The sequence below is a fragment of the Cryptomeria japonica genome, chromosome 4, assembly GCF_030272615.1.
Source record: "Cryptomeria japonica chromosome 4, Sugi_1.0, whole genome shotgun sequence".
NCBI lineage: Eukaryota > Viridiplantae > Streptophyta > Pinopsida > Cupressales > Cupressaceae > Cryptomeria > Cryptomeria japonica.
Genome location: NC_081408.1, coordinates 50,300,873 through 50,327,598, shown reverse-complemented (window position 1 = coordinate 50,327,598; position 26,726 = coordinate 50,300,873). Strand labels below are relative to the sequence as shown.

General features: G+C 38.9%; 1 protein-coding gene across 2 annotated transcripts in view; it reads left to right on the top strand.

Annotated features, from left to right (window-relative positions):
* Positions 1 to 26,293, top strand: part of LOC131056797 (probable CDP-diacylglycerol--inositol 3-phosphatidyltransferase 2) — a 107,006-nt gene extending 80,713 nt beyond the window's left edge. For both annotated transcript variants that reach the window (XM_057991068.1, XM_057991067.1), the window contains exon 11: positions 25,845 to 26,293. In XM_057991068.1, coding sequence (XP_057847051.1) covers positions 25,845 to 25,904 — 60 coding nt within the window. In that variant the 3' untranslated portion in view covers positions 25,905 to 26,293. The remainder of the gene's footprint in view (positions 1 to 25,844) is intronic.
* The last annotated feature ends 433 nt before the right edge of the window (positions 26,294 to 26,726 follow it).

Below are 26,726 nucleotides of genomic sequence, written 5' to 3'. Positions count from 1 at the left end.
AAGAGAAAGTGGGCTCGCAACATCAAATGTGGGCACACTAGACTTAGATTGATTCATAGAGACAATTTGTTGCTGTAAAGAAGAGACAGTTTGTGCAAGATTGTTAATGGTCACTTCAGTCGAAGAGTTCATATTAGACATGTTAGATTGTGATGGAGGTATTATGTTATTGAAAGAAGGTATTGACTGAGAGTAAGGTGGCGGGGCACTATGATGGTTAGTCATAGGAGATGATTGGAAAAAAGGAGCACTACAAGGATGAATGGAATGGTTGAATGAATTGCCCCCTTGCGTCATGTTCATTTGTGGAGATGTAATAGGGACACTCATTGAAGGGATGAATGAAGGAAGAGGGTTGATTGAAGAGGAAGGATTGCCCCCATGATTGGTGATTATAGGTGGAATGTTTTGTATTGAAGTAGTCATTATGTTTGATGTAAAAGTAGGTATACTAGCAATAGAAGTTGTCATAGGGATAGAATGATTGACTTTGAGTAGGAGGTTGTGTATAACCTAAAGTTTCAGCACAACTCTTCATAGGCATCACATTCGAATCCATGATGTGTGCAATACTACGCAAAATATCAATTCCATTTTTATCACTTTGAACCATACGTTTTAGACCCTCAATTAATGAAAGAGCTTGACTATCGGGGTATTCTTGAGACATCCATTGCTGAAAATCATCAAATTGGTTATCCAATTTCGAAAGTTGTTCTACAGAAACCTCATGGAGAGCTTCTTCATCATTAAGAGGATTAGAGGAATTACCCGTGTCCTCATTAAAAAGGCCATTCAAATTAGGTTCCATCTCCTCGGTAATTAAACCTTGGAAAGACTTAATTTTAAGGCTTCGTCTAACAGGAATAGTGTAAGTAAGGCTTATTGTTGTAAAACTCATGCACTAGAGAGAGAGAAGATTTTGAATTTTGAAAAACAAAGTTGGCAAAAATGGGATAATGATTATCCAATTTGAACTTTGTGAAAGAAGAGGGAAACACAACTTCCAAGAAAGGTAGGCACAATTGAAAAATTAGGGCCAAGGGGGGGTAGCTTTTAATTTTGATTGTTATCTTGAAAATTGAAATCTTGAATTTTGAATTTATTTTCGAATTTAGAGGTAGCAAATTTCAATAAAATCAGCCAATCTCCTAGATTTAAGCTGTTAAATGCAATCACGACAATCTCCCGAAATTTCGGAAAAAATGTCAGGGACCGTGGCGAACGGAGTGCACACGGTCCTCGCAACTTTTTTTGAAATTTTCAGGGATGAAAGTTATGATGATTTTAAAGCTAATCTGAAAAAATTGAGTGATTTTACTATCTGTAGATAGGCCAAATTAAAGTTGGAATCTCAAAATTGAACCCTACCAATATTGTTAAAAAATGCAAAATTTGAATTTTGAAAAAGAGAGGGAAACTGAAATTTTGAATTTTATGATTTTAGAGGGAATACTAAAAGCAATGCAAGCTTTGAAATTTAAAAGCTGACTCAATTTCATGCAAAATTCAATTTTGAAAGCGGAAATCAAAGTTGTTGCAATTAACACTTAATTTCAAAAGTCACAAATTGCAAAAATTTGAATAATGCACTGAAACTTTGAATGAATGCCAACACACTTTTCAGATTTAGGACAGTAAGAAACACAATTTTAACACAAAATTTCAGTTTCAACAATTTTTGAATGATTAGAAGCCTTAATCCAAGCAATCACTAGACCAACTTTGACTTTAATTTTGAAAGTGTTAGAATTGATGAAATCAGCCAAGATTCTGGATTCTAGCAGAAAAATATAGTAAGATCTAGCTCCTGAAATTTCGGAAAAAATGTCGGGGACAATGGCGCTCGGGGTGCACACGGTCCTCACAACTTTTTTCAAAATTTTCAGGGATGAGAGATATTATGATTTTGTTGCGGAATCCAAAGTTACAGCCGATTTGGAGGTGTTTTGATCAGTGAAATCATTGGTCAAAGGTTGAATCAAGAGGGTTTAAAAATTAGGGTTTTGACACTTAACCACTTAATTTTCAGAATTAAGGCACAAATATGAATTGATAATTTGCAATAGAAGGGTAGATCTGAAACAAGCATTAACAATTAAACATTTCACAAGCTCAATTACTAAAAAGAAAATTTAGGGTTTTTATGCAATTAACCTCTAAAATTTGCAAAAGATCAAACATGGAAATGTAATGAAGGAAGCAAAATTTTTCAGATCTAACCATGAATAATCAGAATTAGGATGTTCACGTCGGGTTCATCAAAATGTAAAGCGGAAAATCAAACCCTAGGTGTTCCCCCCATTGCAAGGAGAGAGAAAGGAGGTCACTAGGGTTGGCGGTTTTCACTTAGAAGAGACTTTACATTCAAAAGAGGGGTTGAAACTCACAAGATCCAATCCCACACAATGCAAGGTTGAATTCTAAATGAGTTTCAAGGGTTGAGACAACAAGGATACCCTCTTTTGTAAAGAATGTAGATAGAAGGATTGAACTAGCAGTGTATGTAAAAGTAGGAAAGATTCACTTGTAGATGGAGATAGAGACATGGGATGAAGCTACGGACATGAAATTAGCAGTAAAATGTCGAGACGATGCTGTCCTGCAAGTTTGAGCGAAAGTTGACGGGACAATGGCGCCCGGAGTGCACACGGTCCTTCGAAAAATCCGCGAAACGAAGGGGGATCTGTTCGTCTCTGCACAAGGATTCCAGATCTTCAATTACAACCGCATACCTGCAACCTACACACAGAAAAGAGAGGACGATTTGGGGGGTTAGGGATTAGGGGTTTGCCTTCAAGTCAAACCCCAATTTTGGAATTAACCAAGAAATGAGAATGCTGTAAATGTAAATGTTTGTAATGTAATCAAGTACTGATACCTTGTTGTAAGAATGTTTGTGTTCTTACATGCGAAGGTGTAATGATGTTGTATGTTGTAGGTTGTATGTTGTAGGAGATCTCCTTTTCAATGGTTGAATCCTTGTCTTGAATGCAACACCTAGCCTTGAATGGAGACCTAGAATGCTCAATTGCTTGAAGGAATGCTTGAATGCTTGAATGCTTGAATGTTTGCCTATCGCTTCCGCCTCATGTACACATATGTTTTTCCTCCCCTTTTCATGAGGGGAAATGTAGTTTATATACTTGTCAATTAGGGTTAGGAGACTGATTTTTCCGACCTTAGGCCGACCTAGAAACATTATTTTCCAAATTGCAAACTTGAAGACCCGATGCCCAAGAAGAGACCGGGCCCAAAATAGGGTCAGGGACCAGGGCGCTGGGCGCCATGGTCCTGAGGGACCAGGGCGCCGGGCACCATGGTCCTGAAGGACCAGGGCGCTGGGCATCATGGTCCCACCTCCCGGGACAACAGGGTGCAAGGAGGATCAGGCCAAGGTGCAGAAAGATGCAGTTTCTGATGTCGTAAACAGGTTTCAGGGTCTCCATTCAAGTTCAACGTTGCGCCGCCATCGTGAAGACCCAAATGCAGTCGAAATTGCAAGTGTCGCAATTTTACGACGCTACAGTACCAAAAGTAAGGGCTGTATAGAATAAGTTGGAGACTTTTGTATGCTCAAGAAATCCTGCAAGTGTTGTACCAACTCAAATGACTGTATTGCGGGTGGCTTGAAAGCCATACCATGCAATAGGGATGCCGTATGGGAGGATGTGTAGATTGTTGTACGAGATGAGTAATATTATGTCGTATAGTGAGAACTTGTTGTACCAACTTCCATACGATCCCCATGTAGAGTTGACAATATTGTATGATGTGATGTTTAATTTGCAGTACACTAAGAATCAAATGTCGTACAATATGAGATTTGAGCATTCGTAGAAGATTTAATAGACACTATATGGCGTGAAACCTGAACAACTATGTGATCTACAATTCAAGAGGCCGTACCATGGTGGAAGGCCATACGGTTAGGTTGCAAGGTGTTGTACCATAGACTCTTTGATGGTTCGTACGTGGGGAAAACTTATTTGCCGAGAGGGTTAACATATTTTTTTTGCTAGAAACAAGAACATTTTTTGCCAAAAGTGAATAACAAAACGCCAAAGGTAGGGCTTTTTAATTTGTCGAGTGTGGAAACTCTCAAATGGCTGAAAGTGAGTTTATATTTTTTCTAACTTTTTAATTCTCATCTTTATATTTTTGGCTTTGAATTTTCTCTTTATTTTTCTTCCAGTCTTTATAATATTTCTTAATTTGGCTCACACATTACTTTTTATTTCTGGTATTATAATAATATCTTTTTAGGGCACATTAATATATTGGCCTTTTCTTTTTTTAATTTCCAATTGTAATATTTTAATCAAAATTCTCTTCTTCCACATTTTACCAACTTTTGTTCTATAATTTCAATTTTCTCGGCCTTAGTACTCCGTAAATTTTTTTTCCCTTCACTCGCCCAAGTTTTAATTTTCTCACTACTTTTTATTTTTCCCACATCATCAATAATTTTCCTCTTTTCTCTTCTTCTCTCATCGACAATCTAACTTTCCCTTCCAAGGTGTACCACCACCAATGGTGTACAATAGTCTCTTATAGTAATCATCTTTACAGCAAGTGCCCACGTATTCTAGATTAAAAAAAATTGTCAAGGAGAGGAGTAAGCTCCATACTTTTTAACTCCTATTGATATATAGTGCACCATACTATTGGTCCCATGTATTTTCTTCACCGTCAACCTTTGGTGGCCCTATTGGGTTTAATATTGCTAGCCACAATGAACTTGATGTTGTTAGTGGCAGAGGTTCCATGTTATTCTCGAGGCAATACTTGATGATGTTTTCACTATGTCCATTTTGCTCACAAATGAACCAATCATCTGCCTTTATGATGGCACTTTTAAACACAATTCATTCTCTTCCTAGTACTCATCAAGATCAATTTCCTCCTTTGGGTCATCTTCAAGTTTTACCTCCTGTGCATGTTGGTCCTCCTTCCTCGTTGTCTTGGCTCCTTCATCTATATCATACGTCAATTATCCCTAGTGCTCACCTTCATATGGTGCAATTAGTTTCCAACAGATGCATCTCCACATTGCCAGTGTTCCAAAGAGAGCATTCATTAGATGTTTATGTATTCTCGACACAACAATGCCTTCAGTGCTTCCTTACAAGTCTCTTTTCGACCAATTTCCTACAGCATTCGTTAGATGTTTATGTATTCTCGACACAACAATGCCTTCAGTGCTTCCTTACAAGTCTCTTTTTGACCAATTTCCTACCTCCTACCTCTACCCAGTGTTCTTTTGGCACGAACCTTTTCTCTGATATCACTAGGTCTTCCCCTATGTTTGGTCCTTCCTATTGTCTAGTCTCCTATGATTGCATAGCCCAACATGTTGATCTCCATGGTAGGTCCTCTTCTATCGTGGTATACTTTTAGTTTCGATCCATTGATATAGTCTCGTATCGGCATGTGGTCCAAAGTTGCTAACTTAATTGCTCCATTCTCGCCAACTTCTGTAACTTTATAGGGTCTTGACCACCAAAATTTGAACTTCCTTGATTTAATCTCATTATGACCGTTATATTTCAAAACTATTTGCCTTGGTTGAGAGTTCATTGTCTAGAGATGTTTCTCATGCCAGTACTTCCGTCATCGTTGCATGGTTTCAATGGCCCATTGTGCCATTACCCTTTGTTTGTACAACTTGTTCAAGGTGAAGAGTTGTTCCTTTAGGCTCTCAATGTTGCCAAGATGGTTCTTGACTGTAATTCTCAAGCTAGGGACCTGTTGATGTGTTTTTTATGCACATAACAATACAGAATAAATTACCAAAGTAATTTACCCTCTCTTGAACAAAATCACCTCAGATGCTAAGAATGAGATCAACTAAAATGATTCCAAGGTTTCTACATGTTAGGTCTTGATGAGTGGGTAAGTTCAGTGGTTGATGTGAATTGCTGTGTTTCACTTTGGGGACTTACGCAAATGTTTGGATTATCATGAATGATGCGGAATAGGTGTGCTGACAACTTAAGATTTATCAATAAGGCTCTGGATTTACTTCTTACTAAAAACGGGGGAAAAAGAATAGGGTTCAGGAAATCTATTCTAATCTTAAGAATGTAGGGAATGATGAATGGATTTAGTGGAATCAAACCAGGCAAGGTCTCACAATCAGGCATTGACACAAGCTTAGTGCAATCATCTAAGGTATACTTAATGATTTTCAGACTATTACCATCAAACGAAGACACCATCCAAGTTGATGTTTGTCAACGGACGCATAATAGTTGAAGTTATGCTTACTCAAACTCCAGTTGACCACACAAGGCGCACTTACCAGCAGAAAGAGGCTAGTGGTATGGATTAAGGATTCCACACAAATGAATTCAACAAATCTTCCATTCAATCTAACTGTAAAGCGGAAAATGATCGAACCCTAGTTGCTCTCCCCTCTTGCAACTCTGAGGAGAGAGAAGGGAGGTTACTAGGGTTGACGGTTTTCACTTAGGGGAGACTTTACATTCAAAAGAGGGGTTGAAACCCACAAGATCCAATCCCACACAATGCAAGATTGGATTCTAAATGAGTTTCAAGGGTTAATACAGCAAGGCTACCCTCTTCTGTAAAGAATGTTGATAGAAGAATCGAGCTAGGAATGCATAGAAAGTGAGAAAGATTCGCTTATAAATTGAGATAGGGATATAGGATGAAGCTGCGGATCTGGAATTAGCAGTAAAATGTCGATACGGCGTTGTCCTGCAAATTTGAGCAAAAGTTGACGGGACGATGGCGCCCGGCGTGCACACGGTCCTCCGAAAAATCCGCGAAACGAAGGGGGATCTGTTCGTCTCTGCGCAAGGATTCCAGATCTTCAATTTCAGCCGCGTACCTGCAACCTACACACAGAAAAGCGAAGACGATTGGGGGGTTAGGGATTAGGGGTTTGCCCTTAGGTCAAACCCCGGTTTTGGAATTAACCAAGAAATGAGAAATTGCTGTAAATGTAAATGATTGTAATGTAAAACAAGTACTAATACCTTGTTGTAAGGATGTTTGTATCCTTATGTGCGAAGGTATAGATGTTGTTGTATGTTGTATGTTGTAGTAGTATGTAGTAAGTGATCTCCTCTTCAATGGTTGAATCCTTGTCTTGAATGCAACACTTAGCCTTGAATGGAGACTTAGAATCCTCAATTGCTTGAAGGAATGCTTGAATGCTTGAATGCTTGAATGTTTTAGTATCGTTTCCACGCTTTTTTCATTCCCTCCAAATGAGAGAGGAAGATGTAGTTTATATACTTGTCAATTAGGGCTGATAGACTGATTTTCCCAACCTTAGGCCGACCAGGAAATGTTATTTTCCAATTTGCAAACAAAAAGACCCGAAGTCCCAAAGGAGACCGGGCTCAAAATAGGGCCAGGGACCAGGGCGCTGGGCGCTCTGGTCCCACCTCCCGAGACAGTAGGGTGCAAAGGAGGATCAGGCCAGGGTGCAAGAAAATGCAGTTTTTGGTGTCGTGGACAAGTTTTGGGGGTCTCCATTCAGGTTCCGTGTTGTGTCGCCATCGTGAAGACCGAAATGCAATCGAAATTGCAAGTGTCGCAATTTTAGGACGCTACACTAACATACGTGAAAATAAATTCTAATCTAAATTCTAATCTAACTTGGAGGAATTGAGAACCATGAATGCAAATACAACACTTGAAGAGCAAAATCACCAACAATTGAACAATGATTAGGATTGAAATAGCTGTAGCATATACCAACAATTTTACAAAAACTCTCTCTTACAAATGAGAGACAAAGGGGCATATATAGAGTCTTTTACAAAATGGATGGCCCAGATTGATCTAAGATCAACGGCCGAGATCATGCCAACAAAACCCTAGAATTGCCCTAATTAGGGTTACATAAAAAATGGTGCCACCAACATATGGCCCAATAGAAAGATACCTAGTCATCATATAGGGAATCTTCTAGAAGATTCCTCCCTGCATCTCTCTCTCTCTTAGCATACTCCAAGAATCTAGCCAAAACTGAATCTAACTCCTCCATGGAAATGCTAGGCAAGGTATCCTGCTGTAAATCAATCACATCCAATGAATCCGAGCAAGCATTCAAAGTGTTCTCCCATTCAGGCATGAGCTTCTGCGAATTATGAACATGAATCAACAAAGAGACCAAGTCATCTATCTGACTCTTCTGCAAAGAGTCCAACTGGCAAAAATACATAAATTTTATCGTCTCTTAATTCAGCCAAGTGTAAACCACTAGCATTACTAACATCAACACCCAATAATTCCTCAATCGAGGCAAGGATCTTCATTTGAATGTCCTGAATTAATCCTTCCATCTCCATACAACTCGATTGGTCGTTCTCATAAGCTGATTTCTTCAAAGCTAGTGCACAATACCAGCCATGGAAATTATATATGTCTCCACTGTGCATAATGTTCTCGTTGACCAAAATGGAATTAGGAACCTTCTTCAATGCTAGGAGGCGTGGAATAGTCTTCTCTTGGATAGGCCGGAATTCTTCCCAAACTCCCTCCAAATACTGGATCCTGAATAAAAGCGGCGTTGTCTTATCATATGCTTGGACAAACCGAGTAAGGAAATCATATGCCTGCTTTCTTGTGCTTTCAATCCACTTTTCCACCTCTGAGTGTGTACCTCTCGCTACCTCGCAGTGTGAATGTATTCCATGGTCAATTGCAATAGGGAAAATAAGGGTGGGATCTCCATGCCTTGTCCTTGCAATATACTCTCTGAGTCTAATATTTTCTTCTTTGTACCTGTCATTCTCCGCAATTGCTGTGTCTTTGCATTGATTGCTTGGAGGTTGTCACCAATCTCCTGAAATTCTTGCCCTGTGGATGGACGACCAAGGGCAACTGAAGTGATCTGGAAATCCATGGGAGTAGTAGTGTCCACTGTCACACCGACTCTAGGAACAACAATCTGCGCAATCCGCATTCCCGTCTCATCTCTAGCTATGTGCGACAAAATCTCCACTCTCTTGGGCTCCTTCTTCTTAGCACTCCTAGCTAGGTAGTCATCAATATCCTCAATAGGCTGTACTTCTATCATTTGTTTACTTTTTTCCATACTCTTCCTCAACCATTCAGGAATAGCGGTCATCTCCATACCATCATCAAGACATATTTCTCGATCAAGGTCCTTCAGTGTCGAGATAACTTCATCATTATCATCATGATTATTCCTGGTCCAATCATATACATCATTTCCCAAACTAACTTCCAAAAGGACAGTAGGGGATCCCGGCTGGTCATCATTCTCATTAAGAGGTGTAGATGTTGCTGTGGCATGAAATTCCTGAGTATTCTCAGGTAGTATCACTGAGTTGGAACACTGCTAAATCTCCTTATTCTGTTCTGTTACTTCAATCACTTCGATTGATGAGACACTAGGAGGGGGTGAAGGAATGATAGTCTTTTGTTTCTTCTTCACATCCTCAATCTTCTTCCCTCTAGCCTTGACTTCTCCAGGCATGTTCTTCCTTCTCTTGGGAGCTTGACTTTCTTCGTCTGCATGAATCCTGACATCACTGACAGTCCTCTGATCATCCTTAGAAGTAGACCCTTCCGTCTTCATCCTCTCATAAGTGAAGGGAACACCCATATCAACTAATTCGTTCATCTGCATATCTACCCATGTGCGGGAGAAATTCAAGACTTCTCTCATCAATATATTCAGATCAGTCTCCTCTGACTCTGACCAACTTGGCAATAGGATTGCCTTCTTCATTTCATTCTCATAATGTGGGTGTGTATGATCTCTATCATCTAATACTTGATCAAGGATGAGGAAAAGTCCACACTTCCTCATGAAATCCACTGACATTTTGGACCACATTCTTCTCTTTACTGCTTGTTCGTCCATTAAGTTAGCCCAATAATCCTCTATGTCAACCTTGTGAGTGAACTTCTCTCCTTTGATCCTTCCGACCTTCTTGTCTGGATCGAATCTCTCTCTTTTCTTGTAGGTAGCAAATTTGTAGAATGCAGTCTCCTCACCTGCAATGCTGGCAGCTATGGCGGATTGGCAGACCTTTGACATCTTCCCAACTGAAATAGGGAATGTCATTCCTGTCCTGTGCTTCTCTCTCTGGATAACATCGAACTCTAGAAGCTGTCTTACCACTTCCAACAATATCATTCTGTCAGTAGGATACCTAGGAAGTTTGTGGGGTTCGGATTGAAACCCATGAATCTTGAGGTATGTGAAAGTGGGAAACTGTATATACCACGATCCATATTTCTCTATTAACTCTGTTGCCTCCTTGGACAATCTTTTGTGGAATCCGCCTTGCAGCATCCGTGTGATGTACATAGTGAATGCATCATTCACTTTTTTATAGTCTTCAATTCTGTGCATACTCAACTGGGGGTAGCATTCATAACTCTTAAACTGTCCTTGCCCATTCCTGACTTCACCTTTGCATATTAATCCTCTGTATGAAACAAATCGTGCAAGCAGGTACACTAGGTAAGAAGTCATGGCGAATGACTTGGACCGCTCTACATTCCTCAACTGAAAATTTAGATTGTCGCTTATGATCTTAGACCAATTCACTAGTGTTCCTTTAAGACAATCCTGGATGAAGTAGAACATCCATCCATGAAATATTGCTCCCCTGCGACATTCCCATCACTCTGTTGAGTAGGAATATCAAATCACCATATTCCTCCTTAAAATCTACGCACATAAGTGTCTTGGGAGCCTTGGAATGATGATTCCTAGGTTCAATCATCCATTCTTTATTAATTAAACTCTTGCATACACCCATCTTCTTCGTGTATTTGTCTGCATAATCTTCCTTGGTCACATCCTTCATGTCTGTACTGCGTGGAATTCCGAATACCTCAGCAATGGCATCCTCAGCAAGGTAGGCGATGACAACACCCTTTGGACTCTTGATCATTCTTGTGAGCGGATCGTAACATCGTGCACACTCCAGGATCAACTCACTGCATTGTATGGATTGTGGAAACCCAACGGAATGGAAAATGCCACTCTTCATAATATTCGCATATGCTGGAAAAGGAACTTGATCTCTGGATCCGAACATCCGACGCTGCATCTAGTCGAAGTCTAGGAAATGCATATTGGTATCAGTGATCTCCCTCCATTTGGATGAAATCTTGAACTCTGGATAAAATCCAGTCTCCAACGTCTTCAGCAGCTCTTTCCTTTTCTTGTATCCTGACTTCAACATCGCACCTGTACGAAACTAGAAGTTAGTCCTAGGATAAAAATAAATACTTGTAATAAAATTCCTAACTTTCTATAGATTTAGCTAGTTTAGAGCATGGAATCAGGAAAATAATCCATACACTTGGTAAATTTTAGCAATTACGTTCAATGTGTGACAACACTAAGGCATGGAAGCCTTCCATAAAATTCATTTATACTTCCTTATGCTTAGAAAATATGCAAGCAAAGAATGCAAAGGAGTATACCGGATTGATGATGACTTAGGAAAGGTGTGAAAGGTTGTGTTTTCACACAATGAATGTCTGAAGACACCTTCTGCAGTCAACAATGGATGTCAAAATTCTGAAGACAACTTGAAAATTCAGACTTTCAAAATATGTTGTAATCTTCAAAATGTGCATAAAATCAATAAAAATCAGTTTTATTGATGAAAACAATCATTTTCTGGAATGTAAGTATGTCTGGTAAAAATTAGTTTTCTGAGGACAAGTCTGAAAATCGAACACTTCAGACTTACCAGCACCTTGCAAAGTGGTTTAAATCCTTGAAAATGATGAAAAATGGCTTAGGAAACAGCCCCAAGCAAATTCGCCAAAACTGGTTAGGTGGTTGGAAATGAAAATTTCTGAGGACAACTGCCTAACAATGGAGTTTCAGACCTGCAACAGCGATAAGATGGTCTAAAAAGTGCACAGAAAACTCCACAAAATGTCTCCAAATACTAAATATTTAAGTTAGAATTGGCTGGGCAATAAAAACTTAAGTCTGAAAATTAATGGCAGCCATTAATGGAGGTCAAAATCTGAAGCAAACCTCAGATTTGAAGCGAATCAGCAGGCTGGAAATGATGACAGCCAACAAACATGCATGAAAAATCCACCAAAATGTGGCCTCCAAGCAAAATCGAAATTTTCCCAAGTCTAGCGCTAAAATGGAAATCTGAAAATTGATGCCAATGGATAGCTTAGATCTGCAATAATGGAGGATGGCAATAATCTGGAAAAAATCGCCCAAGTTGGGATTGAAAACCCCAAACACAAAAATTTGCCTTCCTTAGCAAAAAAATCGAAATTTTCAAAATTCTGAAAATTGTTGTCAATGGCAGCAATCTGCAGAAATGAAGGTCTGAACAACAAGCAACAATGGTGGAGGAAAAATCGCCCAAGGTCTCCAAACACAAATTCGCCAACTTTCACCAAAAAATGCTAAATTTGGAAAAAATCGCCAAACTTAGCAAAATCGAAAATCTGAAACTAGTCTTTAATGGCAGCCAAGAGGAATAAATCAGCAAGCTGGAAAAAATGGAGGAAAATAAATCCTCAATCCCACACTTCACAAAAATGCCTTGCTAAAAAAATTCGCCCAACTTGAAAAAAAATCGCTTTCATGGAGACACCTGGCAGAAATAATAATAAAATAATGCTGAAGTTCCTCTCATATACTTGCTTTCAGCTCCAATTTTCACCACACAAGCAATGTGGGATAAAAAACACTTGTATAAATACTTGCTTGGTGAAACCCTAACTTGCTTCTAGAAGATTCAAACATTTAATAATTATTGCAAGTTATTAAATTTGCTTTTAAATTTTAAATAATTTAATAATTATTTAAAAGCAATCAACATGGGGCTTTTATTTAAAATATTCCAATTTAAATCCAAAATAAAGCCTCCAGGGGAAAATCGCTATAAGTTGGGATTAAAAAATCCCTTCAAAAATCGCTTAAGTGTCAAAATTTGCCCCATAGGGGAAATTCGACCCATGCTTGGGAAAAAATCCATGCTCAAAATCATCAAAATGCACATAAATCACCCTCCAGGAGAAAATTGATATGAGTTTGGACAAAAATCCAGACAAAAATGCACTCATTTTGCAAAAATCACCCCCCAGGGGAAATTCGATGGGTGTCTGGACAAAAATCCATACTCAAAAATCACTTAACTTGAAAAAATACCTCCCTGGTGGAAATTCGACCTCAGTCTGGACAAAAATCCGGACTCAAAAAACTCTTCATAATGTTCCCAGTGGAAAATCGATCCCTGTCTGGACAAAAATTTGGACAAAAATCCTTTAAAAAAAATGCTCGAGGGAAAATCGATCCCTGTTTGGATAAAAATCCGGACAAAAATCCTAACTTAGTTGTCACAAAAATCTTGGTGGAAAAACGACCCAGGCATGGAATTTTCCTTGCACTCCAGTCCACACTCCCAGGGGAAATTCGATGGGTGTCTGGATAAATCCTGACACTTAGCCAAATTTTAGCATCTCCAGGGGAAAATCGCTCCAGGTGTGGATAAACAGTGGGGGAAATTAGTGGCCAGTATGGATTCCAGGGGAAACCCATGTGTAGTATGGATTTTGAGTGGGGGAATGGGTTGGGTAGTCTGGAATGTGAGGGGAAAATCACCTCTAGCATGGATTTTGACCCTTTAACCCTTGGAATATGGATTTCCCTTAGGATTTTAACATTTTAACCATTCAAAATCATTCAGCGACTTTAAATTTAATTGGACTTAGATTAATTTTCCAAAAATATGAGCGCAACGCCAGGAAAATGTTGGAATAAAGTGCGAAACCAACTTAAATATTACCTTAGGAGCAAGAAAACAACTCCAAAAGGTCTGTGAATATCTTAGCACTTTAAAATCATTGATGCGCGTGTTTGAAAACACGTTAACGTTCAAATGCTCAAACACTTAGCAAAACTTAGGATCTGAAAATATCATCTTTTGCAACTTGATCCTAACACTTCAAAAACCCTAGACGGCACTAGGCATGATCAAAACTTTGAGACTCGGGCACGGAAAACGCAAAATTGCCCACTAAGCAGCCAAAACCCTAACCTAACAACGCAAGAAGCTGAAAAAGAGGGGGTCCCCGTTAGCAATGGGGCGATGTGTGAAAAGGTCACAACAGGACCATGGAACCACTGCTTCCTACCCGTACAATTGGAATGATGTGTGCCTTGTTGACATCTGGTATGTCATACGTTAGGCTCATATTACGATTGATAGTCTTTCTTCCCAATCTTCATCTTTGACACCACACTTGTAAATTATTGAAACCAACAACTTGTTCGTTGACTTTGCATGGCCATTTGCCCTTGGATAGTACAGACGGGACAAATTGTGAATTTTTTTGAATTTGTTGTCATTAGTTGAATGACGTGATTAATGAAGTGTACTCCCCGATCACTCATTATTTGAATGGGAAAATTGTATCGTGTAACTATTTGCTTATAGATGAACTCGTACTAATGGTTATGTTGTCCAGTAGTGCCCTTGGCTCTACCCTCTTCGTAAGATACTCAATGGCTACCACAATGTGTCTACATTTTCGCACTTGGCTGACCTTCAATGAACCATTGAAGTCTATGCCCCACCTCTTAGAGAGGTCCTATGGTTGTGAGGGAAATAGCGACATGTAGTCTCTCTTGAGAGGTTTGTCGGCTTTCTGGCAAGCATCACATCCAACCACCCACTCCTAGGCATCTGTGTGTACCATCGGCCACCATAAACCAGCTTTGTGTGTTGTAGGATCCAGTCCCATGTGATTGTTGAACCCAAGGTGGGATTGAGAGAGGGGGGGGGGGGGGGTGGTGGATCAGTCTAAACAAAAATTAATGCAGCACATAAACAATTAATCAACAACACATGAACACCAAGATTTTCTACGTGGAAAACCTGAACATGGAAAAACCACGATGAGCACCTGCCCACAAAATATATCTACTATGTATATCAGATTACAATGAAGGAGCTCATTGCTACGGACTTGCAAACCAAGGCTAATTGCTCTTGGGGCAAGGTACAAGAAGAGGACTTGCAAACTTGAAGCTAATTGCAACAGGGCAAGATACAAAAATGAATTGAAAAGAAGGATCTCCTGATCATGAAGCTGTCCTTGAATGCTGCATCAACACACTCAACTTTGATCTCAAACTGTCAATACTCTGTCTCATACATCTACGACAGTCTCAAATAGGTCCCTTATCAATCACAACTCTTCTTCTCTGCTCTTCAATGAATTTCGCATCACATACTTTCTCTCATCCTCTCTTCCACACCTCTAGACTTCTTGCTCTCTCTACACAACTTTCTTTATATACAAGATAGGTCATCAAAACTTGAACCAAGTCGGCCTGAACAAAATATACCTTCCGGACCAAAAACACACACGTTGATCCACTTTGAGAGACAAAGGGGACCAAAACACATCTTCCAAAGATCAATTCACCAATCCGCAATCATTGAATTATAACCAACAACATACCAACACGCAATGCATCCATATAAGCAATTAACGGTCAAAGCATATCCTTCAATGCAAATAACTCTAATCCATATCTCCACATGCTATGGTGAGACCCATAACACATCAAATTACCTTCTGCAAAACATATTTGGACCTAAGATAGTGTTGGTGTTGAAAATAAGCCACACCCGGATCGACGATGGACTGGTCCAAGAGGGTCCAGTAGCTTAGTGGTAGAGCACTCCAGTAGCATATGGAAGGTCCTAGGTTCGAGTCCTAGCTGGTCCATGTCTCAACATGGTATCAGAGCCAAGTCCAGGCTCGGAGCCCCAAGCACACGAGAGGTGTGGCTTAAGGGGGGGTGTTGGTGTTGAAAATAAGTCACACCCGGACCGACGATGGACTGGTCCAACAGGGGCCAGTAGCTCAGTGGTAGAGCACTCCAGCAGCGTATGGAAGGTCCTAGGTTCAAGTCCTAGCTGGTCCATGTCTCAACAGATAGGTCTAACATAGAATATCACATTTGGGTATGAACAATGCCACAACATCCGAAGAACATAAAGATATTTCCAGACCACCAAACTAACATATCCATAATGCCAAAAACCTAACCAAAGAAGATAACAATATCAAACAATGTCAGCAACACTTTTCAGACCCAAACACTTCCAAAACAACCAATAGAACAACTCCAACACCAACACATCTCTGCACCACAAGCTTTCCAAACCAACAATCATCCAAAACAATATTTTTGACATCAATGCCAACCACAACACATACTTCCAATAGTGACCTCCAACCAGGGTTTCATGTGCTTCCTTTAGTACTCCGAGTAGCGCTTTTTGCATGACACATCTTTGCAACACATGGTTAGGACCCATTTTATACATCCACCCATTTATAAGCTAAAAGGTTTTACTCTTCAAAGCTAGTTTCCTCCTCTCACTTAGCGTCATCTCCTTTGGAAAACTAGAGGTGGACATGTACTCTTCGATACTAAATATTGTAATGTTTCATTAATGGTCATCTTAGTTGTTTTAGGTAGTTTCTGTTTCTATCTTTTGTTCACGATTGTTTCATTTAGAAACATCGTCTTTGCAAATCTATTTAAGGAGCCTTCGTCTCCTTTGTTTAATACATCGATTTACCATAACATGGTATCAAAGTGGGTTGATGGGATTTTTTAGGATTAAGCCTCCTAAAAATTTATTTCCAATTTTTTTTTCTAGTTTTTTTTATGAAAAAATCTGTGAGCTATTTCTTGCAATTTGAGGGTTTTTTTTAAAGGGAAAAATCACTGATTAGGGTTTTTGCAATTTTTTGGAGTCAATTTCTGCAAATCATGTTTGTTTTAGGCGGTTCGTGTGTAAGGTTTCTAAGTTTTTCGTAGATTTTATCTAGGTTGCATTTTTCTCCATATCCTAAGGTTTTTTTTTGAAGACCCACATGCAAGTTTCTGTGTTTTTTGCTCGCTACGTGTTTTTGGAGCCCATTCGACGTCAAGATTTTTCAGCTGTGTGAAGGTCTGCTTGCATCACAGTTCTCTATTTGCAATTTCCATGACTTTTTTTTGTGACGGTTCTCTGCTACGGGGCCTTGTGGTCGGATCTGCTCACGCGACGATGTGTGTGTAGTGTTTGGGTTTTCCTCTGTGCATTGGGTTTTTTTTTTGGACGACGGCTCTGTGTTTTCTTGCACATTTTGGGTGTTTTCAAAAATCATGGATTTCGTTTGGGGGTTTTTATAATTTTTTCCACAAAAAATAATGTTTTCCCTTAAAAAAATTATTTCTAGGTTTTTTTATTTTTTTGCCACAAAAAATTGTGGGAGGTTTTTAATAATTTTTTCCTCAAATTACCTGATGGGTTTTTTTACAGTTTTTGTCCTTAAAAAATTATTCTTGGTTTTGCCTAATTTTGTCATAAAAAATCATTTGTAATTTGCGAAGTTCGCGTGGGATTTAGGGTATCTAGGTTTATAATTTTTTCCAAAAAAAATTAATTTTGGGTTTTGAACAATTTTTTCCACAAAAAGTGTTTTGTACAAGGGTTTTATCGTTTTTTATTCAAAACAAAGTTTTATATGTTGTTCTGCGTCTCGGATTTTGTGCCAACTACTCATTGATGTTTTACAGTTTTAGTGTATGGGTTTTGTGTGATTTTCTCCTTAAAAATTGTTTATGGGTTTTGATCGATTTTTCTCCTAAAAAATCGTGATTTCTTGCAGCTGTTTTAGATCGCACCTAGAGTTGCTAGGGCAACATTTGCACAAGGGTTTGTTGATTTTTCTTGAAAATCATGGTTTCAGTTTGAGCAATTGTTCTTGGTGTGTCTGGCTACAAGGAGGGATAGTTTTTTGTTTTCCCAACATCAAGTTGGAAGGTTTCTGGTTATCTTGATCATTAACATTCTGCAAATTTAGGGAGGGTCTCATCGGCAACGTAGTGTTCTGAAGTGAAGGGACAAACTTCTTTGTGTTTGTGATTAAAAGACTTGCAGATTGTCTTATGTAGGGTTGTTAGGACGATGACCATTAAGGGAAGGTATTAAATATTGTAATGTTTCTTTAATGGTCATCTTAGTTGTTTTAGGTAGTTTCCTTTTTATCTTTAGTTCACGATTGTTTCATTTAGAAATATCGTCTTTGTAAATCTATTTAAGGAGCCTTCCTCTCCTTTGTTTAATAAATCGATTTACCATAACATTTGATGCTCTTGTACTATGGTGGTAGTGCTACAACTTGGAATAGGTGGGCATCCGGAAAATCCTTGTTCACACCTTTAGGTGGCTCTCCCGACCTGATTCTTGACAACTGATCAGCAATGACATGGCTTTTCCCTAGTTGTTCAATTATCGTAAATGTGAACTCTTGCAGCAAGAGCAACCATCTGCTTACCCATCCTTGAATGATCGGCTTGTTCACCAGGTACATGAGAGCTTGATGGTGTATGCAGAATGTGAATGGCGTTGGCAGTAGGTAATGATGAAACTCCTACATAGATTACACCATTCCCAGTGTCTCTTTTTTGGGCGTAAAGTAGTTCTCTACCTTTGAGAGTAGCCAATTGGCAAAGAGCACCGGATGATCTAGCCCTTCCAATGCCACTTGTGCAAGTGTATCCCTAATGGCATAATTTGAGGCATCTACATGTACATGGAACTCTTTGTTCTAGGTTGAGTACGTCGAGATAGGTGCATTGACCAATCTTGAATTTACTGAAGGGCTTTTCTTGCTTGTCTGCCCATGTGAATGGTTTTCCCTTCCCCATCAGCTCATCTAGTAGGTAAGAAATCTAGGCAAAGTTCTTGATGGACCTTTTGTAGTAGCCAACATGCCCAAGGAAGGATTTTACCCTTGTGACATACTCAAGTGCCTCCATCTATATGATGACCCATATCTTGTCCAAATCGGTCTTCATTCTTGTCTTGCAAACTATGTGGCCAAGTAACTTGCCCTTGGGTATCATGAATCTGCATTTCTTCAGATTTAGTTCCAGTTGTGCTCTCTTGCACCTCTCTATGCATTCTCTGAGTGCTTTCAGGTGAACGTCCTGCCCATTGTATATCGATCAATCATCCAAGAGGGCTTTGAAATGCCCCATCAACATCTTGTAAAAATGTGTAGAATGATTCGTTGGAATGTTGTCAGGACGTTGCTTAAGCTAAACGACATTCAATTGTATGTGCATACTTTGTCCTCCACTACAAAGGCAGTCTTTAGTTTATCCTCTTCGACGATTCTTATTTGGTTGTACTTGGAAAATCCGTCAATAAATGAGTACATCTCATGACCAACAACTTCTTTTAGGATGGTGTTGGTGAACGAGATTGGGAACCAGTCCTTGATAGTCACAACATTTAGGCACTTGAAGTCTACATATATTCTGATTTGATTTGCCTCCTTCAAGGAAATCATAATTGGCGAGACTCATTCACTTGTCTCCACCTTGAAGATTATGCTTGCCTCCAACATTTTTTCTATCTCTCTTGCACTTTGGCAATATAGTTCTTGTTCATCCTGTATGGCCTCTTCCTTACTAGTTGTGCTCAAGTTGCAAAGGGAATTTTGTGTACACACAATTCTAGCAGTATGCCCTTCAAGTCCCTGTACATATAGGCAAAGATATCCTTGTAGTCCATGAAGACATTGAACGTTGCTTCCTTTAGGATTAGGTTCTAGTCATCGCCATTGAGAATTTTTGTGTACACACAATTCTAGTGGTATGCCCTTCAAGTCCCTGTACATATAGGCAAAGATATCCTTGTAGTCCATGAAGACATTGAACGTTGCTTCCTTTAGGATTAGGTTCTAGTCATCGCCATTGAGAATTGTCTTTGGATTCTCTTTGTCACCCAAGTTTATTCTCTTCATCTTTGACTCTTTGTATTTTATCTCCTTGTCTCATTCAAAATTGTGAGCTGGTGTGCCTTTTTTTTGCATTTCCTTTTTTATATTCCTCATAATAGGGTGGGAATGTCTCACTCATTGATGTTTTATTTTCTTCCTCGTCCATCTTTGTGATTTACAACATGTTGCACTCAGGGTGAAATACTTCATAGTCCTCCATCTGCTAGTGGAATAGGCTGTTGAGAGAACTTGTCTCATCCTCAAAACTATTCTCAAGATCAAGCACTCCATCGTTTAGTTCTATTCTTCCTTAGTCTGTCTGTAGTTCTCCCCTTTTGATTTTGAATTGAAGGATGCCAAGTCTTCACTAACTACCCAGTTCTCGAGATCAATTACGAACTTCCTCCCATTGCTCTCAATGGACAATGTGTTCCTCTTCCAGTTGTGATCCACCTTGGCTGCTACAAGCCATCCTTTGTCAAGCGATGCATTGTACGTCTTTTGTAATGAAATGAGTCAAATGACAACAAAGTTCAACAAGAATTGTTGTGTGCCAATAGTCACCTTCTGCGCCATCAACATACCCAATGGCTTGAAATCGTGTTGATCTCACCTACCGAGTGGAATGTCAGTGTCAACAAGTTTGGCCTCTAGAGACACTTCCACATTTCCTGTGGTAGTATGTTCACACTTGATCCTCCATGCACAATTGTGTTCGTAAGTTTCCTTCCCATGATCTTCATCTGCATGATGGTTGGCTCCCTCCCGACGTTCACTATGAGCAACATAGGATTGGCGGCTTGTTTGCCATCAGCACCATCGTACTCTTTCATGGACTTCTTGTCGTTGCCTATTATCACCAACTATATGGGTAATTGCCACTCTTAGTTGTGGCATCGTCTATAAGAGATTTGCCACCTTGATGGGGAATTGTCTTTTGCAACATTTGCTATGCTATGTTTTTTTCAAACTTTGACTGCACGGATGTGTTGGTTGTTTCATTAGATGTTCTCCTCTCCTTGGCCATTGCTTCCTCATTTTTGCCTTGGTCCCTCAAAGTCTTTCCTTCTCCATACGAGAGTTTGGGTACATTACCTTCTTACTTTGTGCTCTGGTAATTGCCAAAATCTCCTTGTCCTCTACTTCCAACTCATAGATACCCTTTTGTTTCGGGCAATTGGTGTCCTCATGGTTGCCTAGTCCACACCACTCGCACAACATACCTCCCTTGTATTGATTGTTGTAGCACTCCTTGGCAAAGTGACCCCATTTGTTGCACTTCCAGCACAAGATTTGGGTCTCCTCTTAAATCATATTGGATACACCTTCACGGCCCACTATTATTGTTATTGTTTCCTCTTCAATTTTAGTATCCGCTAGGAGATGCACTATTGGTGTTTTGTGGTTTCGATGGTGGTAGCATGGGTTGATTGTTCCCCTTGGGTGAAGAGCACTTATGTGCTCCTCGTTTTCAGATTGTAGGAGCATTCCTTGATGGAATGTCCCATTACTTGACAGATGTCACAAAATATTTTCTTCGAACAATTTACTTTTGTGTGGCCTTTTGCCTTATAGTTAATGCACCACAAATCTTTTGTATCCTCAGTGATCTCCTTCTTGGACTTTCCATTCCTTCATCATGTGCAGCATACTCGGTCTCAAGACTTGCATTGTCTTTGACTCACCGTTGCTGTTGGTGTCCTCTGTGCTCTCGTCATTGCTTGCCGCCTCCTTTTCTCGTGAGGATGTTTTATTCTTACTCTCAATGTCCACGACCTGATTATAAGCATTGGTCCATGAGGATGGAGGTACCACTTTCATTTTCTTGCACAACAATCCCTTAATGAACCATCTTTTCTTCAGGTCGTTGGCTGGTTGATTCTCCAACTTGACCAACAACTCCTTGAGCCTACGATTGTAAGCTTGTACATATTCATGCCTCCCTTGTCTAGTGATGTAAATTTCGACAATAATTTCATTATCATCTCTCAGGACTTTAAACTTTGCCTAGAACACCTTCTTCAACACTTCTTAGGATTCTGTGGATTCATCATCAAGTTCTTGAGAACCAATCAATGGCTATTTATCGTAGTGTTGTGGGAAACACTCTCAACATCCAATTGCCCCCTTGCTATCTAGATAGTCTTGCACGTCTTACAATGCGTTGTCGGATCCTCTAATCCATTTCTCGTAAACTTGGGGGAGTTTCTACTTGTTGACATTTGAACTTGTCAGGGGAGTCACTATCCTTCTCGATTGGTATGTACCTTGTGCCTTGGACCTTGTTGAACTGTTTTGCTCTCAACGTTTCGGTGCTTCACTTGCACTCATGACCATGTATAAGTCCTCTATATGATGAAGTATCCATTGGGCATCATTGAACTCTATAGACCCAAAGACGCTTCCCTTGGATCTGAGTCTATAATGTGTTCATTCCTACAAATGTTCCCATGGATCGACAAATGAAGTCTCAAATCTAAAGAATCTTCATTTCTTGTGAACCCAAGTTTGTAATGCCTCTTGTCCCAGAAATGCCCCGACAAATCTACAAATAAGGTCTTGTCCTTTAAGAGTCACATAATTTCTTCCATTTCATCCACGGAGATAGAAACCTTAGAGTAAGTTTCCATCCTAAGCTAGCAGCCATTTGCCTTCTTGGTATGAAAATTGTGCCTTTGGACAGTCCTAGGAGCATGGTATTGAAGGAAACAATTAATTCTTATGTGCAGATCTCATTTGGTTCATTAAAAACAATATATTTTATAATTTGATTTTGGATTTTTGTGAGTGAGAGGCTTGTGAGGAGGTCATGGCATACTCTAAGAGTGTCGTTCTTTGGCTTTGTCAGCCTTTCATTGGTTGTGATTGAAGCTTGCTAGTTTGGCTGCAAGGCAAAGGCCGGTATGGTGGAGATGATCTTGGATGTTGTAGGTGGAAGCTTAACTTGGTGTGCTTTTGATTCTAATTGTATTCAGAACTTGTCAAAGCTTTTATTGATCCAACCAAAGTACCTTTCAACATGTTCTACTTTTGGTTAAACCTAAGTTATCGGTACGGGTTCAAGCACGTGTACGGGTATGAGAACTCAATATGTGGGTACGGGTAATCTTTTTTTGCCCTTGGGTACGTTAGTACACACACACACGTATATGCATTAAATAATTTTTTTTAAAGAAATAAATAGAATTGTAAAACTAAATATATTATAGTATTATACTTCATCATTGATTAATGCCAAATGCCAATTGATAGTTCAAAATTTCAATATTATCATATTATGTCATATGCCATATAATATATATCAATGTATCATATATGTCTAGGTTCATGATTCAAATGAAAATCTTTACAATTACAAAATTGACAATAAAAAATAATAATTGTTTTCTATCTTCATCAATCATCAAAAGGATCTAGATCAAGATCATCATTGTTTGCTTCAAGTTCAAAATCATTTGAACCCAAAGTAGTGCCACTCCTACTAGGTGCATCATGTGTAGGTATCTCATCATCATCACCCATAGCGACTCTAGTAAGATCATCAATAGTTTCATCCAAGTTGGCACACTCAAGGGTTACATCCCAATGCTTCATTGACCCATCCTTGTAGTGGTGTTCCTTATGTGATAAAAGAAGCAAATTGGAATAAGCATAAACCAAGTCTTCTACTTTGTTTGCAGCCAACAGGTTACGCTTCATTGAATGCATAAAGGAGTATGTACTCCAATTCCATTCAGCGAAAGAAGTACTTGCAACCTGTTGAAATTGGAGAGAAAACCAACAAAACTTAAAAAAAAAAAATGCAAAAATTAAATTAAAGAATGTTAAGTACTGAAGTCTACAATGCAAATTTTAAAAATAAAAAGTAAAAAAAAAACTTGTGATAGAATCTTGATTGCAAGAGGTTGGAGGAACAAAGAACCTCGACCATGGAGGTACCACCATGTGCGAGCATCCATTTTGGATTGGTCATTAATAGCACAAGGACTATGATCTGCTCCTGAGATGAACATGCCAAACTCTCTCCTAACATTTTCCACCACTTCCAGATCTGAGAAGAGTCTAGCTAATGCCTTCAGGATCTCTATATGGTGGAGTTCTCCATGGCAAAGCAAGTACCATAGAGCTATGGTACTTGGGAGATAATGCATATGCAAGCAAGTGCAATGGTGTGGTCATCTTGTCCCAACGATGAAGAATGGTTTTTTCCACCCTATTGAAAAATATACTTTCGGGCTTATTCTCTTTTTGTGCTATTATGACTTTCATTTTTTCTATCATGGTGTCCATGCCATCATAGACTCCCTCCCAAAGATGGTGTATTTGTATCAAAAAACCTAATCATACTCATGATAGGCTCGGTGAAATTCAAGACATATTCCACATGATCCCACCAATTGTCATCCAGGATCAATGACTTGACCTTCTGGGCCCTCTCCGAGTTTGACCGCTTGCAAAACACCTTATTGGTTACTAATAACCATGGCGTTCAATGCCTCTCACACCTTCAAAAGTCGTCTCTTCACAATTGTATGTGATGCAAAGCAGGTCTTAGCAACCTGGGATCATCTAAAAAATATGTCAATAACACATTAAAAAATATTATGTACATATTAAACATGGCAGAAATAAAATAAAATTTACCTTCAACAATTCCAACCTCGAGAAACTCCTGAAAATGCCTTGTGACATATGGTGGTTTGTTAGAAACATTTGGATCTCCTCACCCTCTTGGTATATTTCTTTCACCAAGTTAAGGTAGTGTACGGTGCATGGTGTCCAAAAAATGTGCTCATATATTTGCTCCACCAAAGCACGTGCAACTCTACAAACCTTTGCATTGTTTGTAATGATTCGGACAACATTTTCATGACTCACCATCTCTATAGACTCAATGAGGGTTTTGGAAATGAACTCTGCATCTTTGGTTTGCTCCTCACAATCAACTGACTTCGAAAACATTGCCCCTATGGGGAACACTGCAATAACATTTATTAATGGACGGTTTTTGCAATCTTTCCATCCATCAAAATCAATAGAAACTCCCAATTCAACCAAAGAATCTCTAATTGGTTTAAGTGATGTCTCTACAAAATTCTTCTCTCTTCCCAATAAGGTGGTGTGCACCTTTTCATACCCAGGACTTGTGAAACCAGGAGGTGCACTATTGATTGCCGCCACCATTTCCCACCAATATGGTGATCTCCCCAAGTTGAAAGGAAGACCACTGGCATAGATGCAACGTGCAATTTTTTGCTTTGCAATATCTCTTGCTTACATGCTTGGCTTGATATTTATTGGAATATATGCTTTTATTACTCTTTTAGTTTCTGATAAGCTATGCTCATGGGTCAATTCACAGTCACAACAGTAGCTCCAATAGGAAAAGGTTAACATGATTCATGTCAATCTGTAATAGTTATTGTTTTTTAGACACTGGATCACTTTCTATAAAATACGTGGGAAGTCGGTACTATGATAATTTTCTATTCACAATATTTAAGCTTCCCATTCAGTCAAATTTGATGAAGTGTAAATGACATATGCCTCATGGAATAATTCAACTTTATGAGGCACTTTTGTAGTGGAGTACATATAGTAATTCTGATTATTTTATTCTCTATGGCATGTGCTTCTCAATTCGCTTTTTCCTTTTCTTGGACTGGGAAGAATTGTTAATAGCTGTATCTTGGAATAAATGCCACCTTACAATTGTTGATTACCATTGGCTTTTGTATATGTATCTGAATTGGGGATTTGACAATGATAACTGTTTTAACGCCTAAAACATCTCTAGTGCCTTCCGCATGGGTTGCGAACTGAAACATTTGAATTTTTTAATTGGCAAATAAGACCTTCCTTGCCATAGCAATTGATTCTCTTCAAAACTTAAGGTGGAAGTTCAACTCTAGTCATAATTTTTACTGATACATTGGAATTGAAGATTGGACATGTTTGAAACTTGAGTTTGAATCTCTCTTTTTTCTGTTGCTTAGACTTGGATCTAAATTAACTGGTTTGTTTATATATTGCAGTTGAAGACAGCGGCTGACATCTGTGTTCTGTATGATCTAGAACGGAAAAAGAGGCCCTAAGAGTTGTACTTTGAAGAGTGCTTTGATTTGTTTTTGGATATAAAATTGCACTTTTATGGAGTCTCTGCCATTAATTTTACAAGATGATGGAAGCCTCACAAAATACAAATGTTGACTGTTAGAATATCGGGGTTCATGTACCATATTTATTATTATCAGGTTTTGTTCATCACATATGTCAGTCTAAGATTCTGTAATGAACTGCTTGCTTTGAAGTTTGCTTTGAACTTTCACTATAAATTAAATAGGCAATTTAAGGCTGTTCAAAGACTAGCAGCGAAGCATAGCAATGACAATTAAATTCTGTTACTCTACAAGCAAATTCGCCTGCTTCAATCTTGTTTTAATCTGTTCCCTCTTGAGTCAAATATTACTCTCAAATTTGTCCATATGCTGACTTACATGAGTAAATTCGTGAAATGGCCTTAAAAAAAGCAATACGTGATGTTCTGTAAAAATACGCACTAAAAAACACCACATCGCAAAATGTAAGTTTGAATTTTGATGACTTTTTCAATAGTTGGTCCTTGGTAAACTTAGGTGCATGATTAGAGGAAAAAACTAAATTAATATTATTAATTTGGAAGACGTAAGAAATCTTTGTTACCCCTCTAAAATGAAATCTTGTGACCTACTTGATTTAGTTATCTTTCATTCTAAAAATATTCGAAGAGATCATTTCAACGTACTAATATCAAAGTCATAGTTGTATATATAAATGTTACTTGACCAACCAAGTAATTATAAGGAGAACATAGCCAAATCAAATATTTTGGATAATCACTTGTTTTTGTTTGATGTTGGTTTGACCAACATAAATAC